Raw genomic sequence first — 9,338 nt, 5'->3', positions numbered from 1 at the left:
TGTGTGTGTGTGTGTGTGTATGAATTGGATCTGTTTGTCTTGTAAAAAACTTATAAATATATTTGTTTACAATTTGTGCTTTAAGTAAACCAATTTAAATTCATTCAAATTAGTGACTTTAAACATATTAAAAATAATTTGTACGTTTAGAGTCAGGAGACAGAAGTCAGAAGATGGACCAGTGCTTCGGTTGAAGTAATTTTTTGGGAATCTGCATAATGTGGGAGTTGGGAGGAGTTCTAGTGGAAACCTTTTGCCACCTGCACGTCAAATTTAAGCTAGACCATGGTCAAATGTTTTCTCGCTTTTCTTTCTTTTTCTTCCACTGAACATTTTTCGGTGAATGTTGGAAACGTCTCATTTTCTGCTATTCCGATTTGCGTTCATTTGGTGAAAGAACTATGCTGTTTTACAAAGAATTCTAGAATTATGCCGCTCATTGTGGCAGCATGTTCGAGTCGGTCTACAAGTCTGTTGTTGTGTCACATCCCTTCTGCCCTCATCTGTTGGGGCAGCAGCATCAGAGCCAGAGACCTAAAAAGGCTCAACAACCTGATAAAAAAATGTTCTCGTTCTGTTCTGGGGACGACTGTGGAACCTCTGGAGATGATGATGCAAAGAAGGATTTGACATAAAATCAAGAACATTATGGACAACCCTGGCTACCCTTTGCATGAGACTGTTGCAGAAAAGCAGAATCTCTTCCACCAGCGACTTCTACAAATTCACTGTAATGCAGACCGCTACAGGAGATCCTTCCTGCCAGTCGCCATCACCTTCTATTATAACTCTTTGAATAATCTTAAATTAATATGAGTTACAACAACATTACATTTATTTCCCTGTGGGATCTGAATGGAATTTTCTTGAGGATTTCCATAGTTTATCATACGTCCCACCTTTGATTGTTATGTATTTGAAGATGTTACATATTTTAATGAATAACCAAATTTAAAGTCAGTAATTACCCTCACTGTCTTATTAGTACAATAGAAGAAAAAATACAGACAGCTGATCTGGAGATTGGAATCCTCACATTATTTTCACATGCCTGGTTTAGAGACTTGATAGTTTCAGTATATGATAATAAAATGCAGGTATACTAAGAAAACGGTATTACATGTCTCTTCAGAAAGAGGACATTGTCAGTGTTAGCCGTATGATCATAGAATCCAGGGTTTCCCCCAGAAATCTTGCTGAGCCCGGTGCTCTGGGCTCTACGGCAGTCATTCATCCAGCCACCTGCCATGTTTTTGAGTTCAAAAATGTTTAAAGTTGACAGGAAATTTGAAAATATCATTTGATAGTTATGCGTTTTTGAAAGACTGGCAGATTAATACCTGAACACCAACTATAAAGTCTTTAAAAAAAAAAAAAGAATAAATTAACAATGCTAAGTCTGGTGGGGGTACAAGTAAAGCCTGGTGGCCCTCCAGGCTTATAATACACTGAGGGAAACCCTGGAGTCTATTGGCTGAGGCCGGGGCCTTGGAGCTTCTATAGAAGATCTCAGTATAATGATACTGATCTAATGATTTACTTCGTCTGACTTTCATTTAAAAAGAAATGATAAAAACATGACTATCTGTAAATTCAGCTCTTAATGTCTTGATGACAATCAATTAATCATTGCTTTTCTTTTTACATATGTATAACAATACATACTCATCAGTTTGATGTTTGTCAACTGTAAGGTAAAGTGGCTCATTAGTGGCTGCCAGAGGGTATAGTTTCCCCATCCTCTGCTTCAACCTCACTCGAGTACTCGAGTGAGTGAGTTGCTGTTGTGTGTTTGTGTACAAATCATCACAAAGGCTCATGTAACCAAATATACAAAGAGCTGGCATGATAGATAAGAGATGGCAGGGAAACATGAACAGGGTGGGGGTGTGTGGGTGTGCATTCAGCTTCCCAAAACAGGTTTATCAGAAAATATAATCGCACACTTAAAATCTGTTACATCTGTAACAATACGGTCTACACACACAAAGACCGGCAGTGACCAGCTGACGGTCCAGCTCTGCCCAGACAGAGACTAACACAGCATTAGTTCTGTTTGCATACTGCTGCCACTGGAAATGCAAAAAAATATATAATGAAAATAAGGCCAAACAGTTAGATGCCTTTTTGATTTTTAGTATTTGGGGTTTTTCATCATCTGCTTTGTTGGACTTGTGAAGTTGCGTAAGCGTGCCAGTGCCTCTGGTTAAATCTGTTTCTGCTGTCAACACTTTGGCTTTATTTGCATCGCATCCCAAACCTCTCGTGGCTTTGGCAGATCTGGATGGCTCTGCTTTCCATCAACATTGTCAAAGTGTTAACTGATCACGGGGCAATCAGCCACGGGGTGTGAGACAATGCTTCATCCTCGCAAGTATGAAATTAGACTAAAATGTCATTGTGAGGCCTTTTTGTGGCTCGTCTCATATTCCAAAATAGACAGAGTCCACAGGACAGGGCTTCCTACAGCTGCTTGTGTCAACCTCTTGTAAAGGCTCACAACCGCCACACACATGGAGCAAACGGAGAAAAAAATAGACACATGATGTAAGCTACTGATAGATGAAGCGAAACACAAGACATTGTTGATTTTTGGGATTTTATAGCAACAGCACCACAAAGAGTTAAAAATAAAGTCTCACATATAAAATGCACTGTACTGACTTTTATTACATTTGAGAGATGTAAAAGTAGATGCAATTCTGCTAAGTTTCTAAGGTGACCTATAACTTCAACTACAACTACAAAGTCTAATTACAGCAGTTTTCTGTAAAGCCTTATCTGATTTTTATGTAAAAGTCAGAATTTCTAGAATGTCTAGACACACTGGAAAACAGTGAGCTGCTAAATCATTCACACCTTCAAAATAGGAAAAGTTAGACTGCATGAAATAAAAAATGATCAAATAAAAAGAAAAAAACAAAATGGCATTATGTGTTTAACAATGAAGTGAGTTTCTCTCTGATTTGAGGATCACAGCGGGTTAAATGTGACCTGGGAATATTAACCTATTTATGACATGTCTCTTCTCCATGTGTGTGTGTGTGTGTGTGTGTGTGTGTGTGTGTGTGTGTGTGTGTGTGCGCGCGTGTGTGTGTGTTTGCGCATAGAGCCTGGTGATGGATTTTAATCTGCTGACAGACAGTGAGACCCGCAGCCCGGCGCTGTCTCTCTCTGACTCCGGAACACCGCAGCATGAGTCGGGATGTAAAGGCCAGGACCAAAGCGGTTAGTCAGCACATCTGTCCGTCTCTTCCTGTATATCTGGATCAGAACATTTCTTGTTTTTTTTTTAATTTTTATTTTTATTTTTTAACTGCTTTGAGCGAAATAGTTTAATTTTTAACTACTAAGCTTCCCTGCTCTAAATAGTTTTCTTCAACGTAAATGTGTCAATAAGCATATCATAACATTTATGAATATTTAACCCCAGTTTTGTGATTTTTTTTTTTATGTCATAGTTTGTTGTGTCGCTCTCCCTGCGAAGCCCAAGCCCGCGGCTGCAGCAGCCCGCGGCTGCAGCAGCCCGCGGCTGCAGCGGGCATGCCGGTTCTCCGGGCCCGTCACGGTTGCCGATTCATCAACCGACAGCTCGTATCCGTGGCGCTTAACCGATCAGCGTGAACCGACGTGTCCCTCGCAGACCTTACAAACAGAAAAGAAAGAGACATCTATGAAGTCGCCTGATGTAATCAGAACATGTTTTTCTGATTTTGTGACTCAGTCTGTTTAGGAAGTTTTAAATAATAAACGTTTGCATACGTCTTTGGAGGAAGTACGATTATCTAACTATTTATAAGACACGCCGTAAAAATGCTTCCATTCCTCTCGTTTAAATGAAGCCTTGTTTATTGAGCCGCAAGCCTTAATGGTCGCTTTATTTAACATTTAGTTTAGCTGCAAAAGTGCACAAACCACTGGTTAACACCCGTTTAGGTACTTTCTTAAATTACACATTTTAAATGATCGTGTGTAATTATATTTTGCGAACCAGAAGTTGCTGTTTTTCCCCCCCAAAGAGTACCCTTATTTATACAAATTTCTTTCATAGAAACGATTTGGTGATTTATTATAACTTTTAACGTTTTAAAAAAAATTGAACTAAAATATATTTTAGAATTTAAATTCAGGCTTTGTGGTTTCTGTTTTTTTAAGTCTGTGGAAGAGGAATACATATAAATGTCTACAGTATTTTTTTAAAATTCATTTGTGTTTCACAAGATTTTTGTAACCTATTTATTTATTTGTTTGTTTTTGCAAGACAAAAAATTATTCTAATAAAATGAATGACTCTGGTTAAGAGACATTAATTTATGAGAAGAATATTTCTCATAGCTGAGACTTAATTCTTTTGGATAATTCTTTTGCAAACTTAAATGTAGCTTGTGTTTTAACGGGAATGCTACAGCTGCCAAGCCTTTACGGAATCATCTGACTGACATCTGATTATTTTTTTCTTCCTGAAATAAAAATAAACTGACTTCTTTTATTTGCAGCATTTTTGTTAGCTTGAGATCTTTTCTGTCTTCCGAGGTGTTGAAAGGTGATGTTTTTAATACTTTGCTAAAGTGATTTTTCTGCTTAAAATAATCTGATGCACAGAGCTCGAGTATAGCTTTCTCCTTCTGGCACATTGTTAGTCAAACTGGTCCCATTGTTCATTAGGACATCACTCTGAAAGGCCAGTCCTTTCCTCTGTGCTGTGTTATAGATTTAAGTGACAGCTTACCAGTGTCAGTTTACTGCCAGATAACAGCCTCAGCCTGGCCCTTATTGGTTTTGCTGGTGGCCCTGTGGAGCTTCCTTTTAAACCCAGTTGATCATTTTGAACTGCTCCCAGAGACCTAAGCCGTCACCAAACAGAACCCAACCTGCCCCGGTCACAAAGGCCTGATCCACGGGATTAGCTAGCCAGCTAAATTCACGTCTTTCTGTAAGGTCCTCAAATTGCATGAGTTTGATTTGGCAGTGAGGAGCCCAGGCAGACATAACATTCAGCAGACCTTTAAACCAACTCTGCTGGGGAGAAAATGCAGTCGGCCGCAGCATCAGATCCGCTTTGCATGTAATAATTGTTTGCGTTTGTTTTCCTGGTATTGTAGCACAATCACGGTTGTCAGTTTCTTGCCTGAAGGGATTGGAGTTGCTATTTGAACAGAGATTATGTTTTCATTCATCTGAGGTTGGGGTGTGTTGATTATGAGCTTCATGCAAATTCATGTGGAGGTGTGGCACTTATAGATACAAAGAACTTAGACTTGATCATTTGAATTTTGCACTAATCTTTAAACACATCTTCTTGAAGTGCAGTGACACCCAGTGCTTTATTTTTTTTTCTTCATCAGGCCATTAGAGAATGGACTTGTTTTTGTTAGACTAATTTATGTAGTAGTGTTAAACCTTTAAACAATCACAATAGAAGTCAATTATTCTTTATTAAATTGAGTAAGATTGCTTTTGGTATTTATAGAACAGCAGTTCTATACTTTTTAGTTTCATCTAGATTATTACTTGAACATTATTTGTTTCATGTTTTTGACTAAAGTTGAAGTGTTGACTGCTCTACTAACAACAGTTTTTCTATATTTAAAAATACCAATACAAGGTTTCTCCCAGAAAACTTGCTAAGCCTGGTGGCTGGATGCTAGGTCAGTCATTCATCCAGCGTCAGTCTTGTTTTTGAGTTAAAAGTGGACAAGAAATTTGAAAATATCACTTGATAATTATGTATTATTGAAAGATTGGGAAAAGAATACCTGAACACCAACTATAAAGTCTTAAAAAAATTCAAACATTTTAAAAAGACTTAAATAAATAAACAATGTTTAGCCTGGTGGGGGCACAAGTAAAGCCTGGCGGCCTGCCAGGCTTATAATACCCTGTGAGGAAATCTTGTAATATCAGTTTGAATTTACCAGAATCTTGTCTTAAAAATGGCATCTGCCATGTTTTCTGTTGTTTTTTTTTTATTGTTTTTTTTCATTTAGCTGTCATAAAAATTATCTTCAAGGTGCTACAGAACTTTCAATAACACCAAATGACTTTTGTATGTTTATGATGACATTTTAGTACAGAGGCAATATACAGCAATGCTTTGTAAAATAATATATCGTTGAGTATGTAACACACATTTAATATTCTATCATGCTTGAGGTCTGTCAATGAATGTCCACCATGTCAGTCAGTGGCAAAAGCTGTAAATGAGACAAATGGCTGAATGCTTTGGTGAGTTTTCAGACATCTGCAATCTACTCAGTTATCATATTCTACAGATTTCCAGTGAACTGTGGCTTCAAATGTTTATCTGCTATCACAAACATGCCAACAAAGAAAGATGATTGTTTTAATTTATCAAAGTATGGGCAAAGTATGAGGCCTGTTTTATCTTTTATACTGGAACAATATTCTTCAAACGTTAGTTTTGTTGCTTACCATTCTGTACTGTCTCTTTATCAGATAGCAATTGTCAGACTGCCTTTCTTTAAGTTATTTATTTTAAACTGGTTTTTAAAAACAAGAGAAGAAAGCAGTCAGTATGGATGTTACAACTTTTCTGCTTGAGGAGTAGGAAGAAGTGAACACATATTTAATCAAACTAACTCATAACAAGACAAGAAAATCTACAGATAATAGTAATATTATTGAAATACAATTTCAAATAACAACTTGACATGCAGCATCAGAATAATTACCAACTCCTTGCCAATGTACACCTATAAATTCTTCTTACTATGTGTTATATAGCAATATATAAAATGTAAAGAAAAACAGAGCAAGAGAGAAACTGAAAATAATGATAGCTCCTGTTTATCTGCAGACACTGAGAAATCCCAGCAGAACAAGTTGGATGAGTCAGGTGTTGAAGATGGCTCTCTGAAGAAGAAGCAGCGGCGGCAAAGGACTCACTTCACCAGCCAGCAGCTCCAGGAGCTGGAAGCCACCTTCCAGAGAAACCGCTACCCAGACATGAGCACAAGAGAAGAGATTGCTGTGTGGACCAACCTCACTGAGGCTCGGGTCAGGGTGGGTGCACACACACACAGTCGCGCTTATCATCTCATTAGAAGAGGAAACCAGGTTCTGTATGGTTTTTTTTGTTTGTTTTTATGTTACATTAGCTATATGTTTGGACCTTGCAAGAACACTGGGACAATTTAAACTGCAGGACATTAAAAAAAAAAAAAAAAAAAAAGGTCAGAACGTCAGTGACAGTGTCACTTGGTCCTTTCAACATGACTTTCGATTGTGTTGATTGTGTTGTAGTCGTGTTCTGAGGCAGACATATGGCACAGTTGCACTGGAAGATTTAACTTCAATCAAAGCTTTCACCACAAAATCTAGACTCACTGAGGGTAGTCGTTTGTACATACATATCATGATATCAACACGTGTATGATCTAGATTGATTATCCTAGGGGAATGCACAAAGTGTATTCCCTTCTTTGTGGTATTCTGACATATTTCTTTACTCATTGTAAAAACATAAAGGTCCATATTTGGAAGTTAGAATAAAATGGAACAGTTTCTTTATTTTAGTAACTGAATTCTAAAAGTTACTCATTCACTACTCAGAGTGTGTAATAAATCTCTGAGAATAAGTTTATTAGAATGATGTCATAACACTGTTATGAATTTCATTTAATGAAAACCCTCAATCCTCAGACCTGTATAACAGATTAAATGGAGAAATGTTATGATCATGGGGAAGCCCGTTTACATTACACATACAATCATTATTATGTTTCCATCTCATTGTCATGCAAATTTTGAGCAAACTTTAAAAACGTCACTGTGTTTGAACTGCGTAACGGAGTACCAAATATGGGACAGTGAAAGGTAGAATCTGGACGGTCCTGATGGCTTGCAATGTTACTGGCATAACAAGGAAGTCCCAGTAGACAGATTTTGAACAAGACACAGTGGAGGATGCTTTATGATCTGGAGAGCTTTCTGCTTCAGGCTGTGCAAGGACATCAAACATGGCTATGGGGAAATGTTGCAGCAGGCATCCCTGTGAAATATATTAACTTTGCTTGACTACTGTGTTATGAATGCAGAAGTTCATAACTTTATCCAGGGAACAATTTCTTCTTATGTACCACCCTACATAAGAAGGGTGGTACATTTAAATCTCCTGATTTAAATCAGGAGAACAGGATTTAAATCATGTTCTCCTGATTTAAATCCTGTGGAAAATATTTAGGGAAGGATAAACATAAGAGATTTACAAAAATGGGAGTGAGTTCCTCCTGGGTTCACATCAGGGTATTTCTGCATGTTTTCTCTGTGCATGCATGGGTTCTTTCTGGGTACTCCAGCTTCCTCCCACTGTCCAGAAACATGAATGTCAGGTTGACTCCTCTGTCTAAATTCTCCTTAGGTGTGGGTGTGTGTGTGCAAGGCTGTTTGTCCTGTCTGTCTCTGTGTTACCCTGCGATGGTCTGGTGATCTGTCCAGGGTGAACTGCCTCTCACCTGTAAACTGCTGGAGATAGGCACCAGCACCCCTCACAACCCCACAAGGGATAAGCGTGTAAGATAATATAGATGGATGGGATGAATTTCACACTACAGCAGCTCTTCCTAAAGCCATGAAGCAGCATTCCCTCCAGACTACTGGAAACATGTGCATCCATCATGAATTTTTTAACTGATAAACAAGAACAGAGCCTGCTATTAAATCTTTTTTTTTTGTGACACTTTTAGGGTTTTGTGGGCTTTAGCTTTTAAACTTCTGTTCAGCTGATAAAACAGCATGATTAAGTTTCAATAATTTGCCTTCATATCCGTTTTATATCTTGCTGTAAGTTTTTCTCACAGTATAAAGTTCTAATTACAATCTGGTTATAATCCAGCATTGGGAAATGTGAATACATTTGGTTACTTATCTGTTCCAAGGTGGAGAGTGCTTTGGACTTTGTTAACATTAACATGCAAACATTGTTCAGAGACAAAATGTGTTCACCTCCAGGCAATGATTTGCTACTAAAATCAAATGCAAAGTATTGTAGAGCACACAGAGCCATTATGCATTCTAGGACAAAAGCGCCTTTTGATTCCAGCCTTGTTTTGCTTATTTATGGACACCCACACACACGTGCACACATGCACACGCACATGCACACTAACCCTTAAACAGAATCTCCTGTCAATGGTCCCCACAACCCCACATTGTAAACAGAAATAGGTTCCCACAAGGATATAAAGACCTAGTTTACGCTCACACACACACCTGCTGCGATGGGCTGGCGACCTGTCCAGGGTGACCCCGCCTCTCACCCATTGACGGCTGGAGATAGGCACCATCACCCCAATGGGATAAGTGTATATATATATATA

The 9,338-nt window shown here is 38.3% G+C and overlaps 1 protein-coding gene across 2 annotated transcripts in view; it reads left to right on the top strand.

The window, feature by feature from the left end:
* pitx3 (paired-like homeodomain 3) overlaps positions 1-9,338 on the top strand; it is a 16,912-nt gene that overhangs the window by 3,722 nt on the left and 3,852 nt on the right. Inside the window, exons 1-3 of one of the 2 annotated variants that reach the window (XM_008428965.2) lie at positions 574-3,052; positions 3,089-3,228; positions 6,818-7,023. In XM_008428965.2, coding sequence (XP_008427187.1) covers positions 3,120-3,228; positions 6,818-7,023 — 315 coding nt within the window. In that variant the 5' untranslated portion in view covers positions 574-3,052; positions 3,089-3,119. Of the gene's footprint in view, positions 1-573; positions 3,053-3,088; positions 3,229-6,817; positions 7,024-9,338 lie in introns of those variants that run through there. The other variant, XM_008428964.2, reaches the window with a different exon arrangement.

The sequence above is a fragment of the Poecilia reticulata genome, linkage group LG15 (assembly GCF_000633615.1).
Source record: "Poecilia reticulata strain Guanapo linkage group LG15, Guppy_female_1.0+MT, whole genome shotgun sequence".
Classification (NCBI taxonomy): domain Eukaryota; kingdom Metazoa; phylum Chordata; class Actinopteri; order Cyprinodontiformes; family Poeciliidae; genus Poecilia; species Poecilia reticulata.
This window is presented reverse-complemented; position numbering and strand designations above follow the sequence as displayed.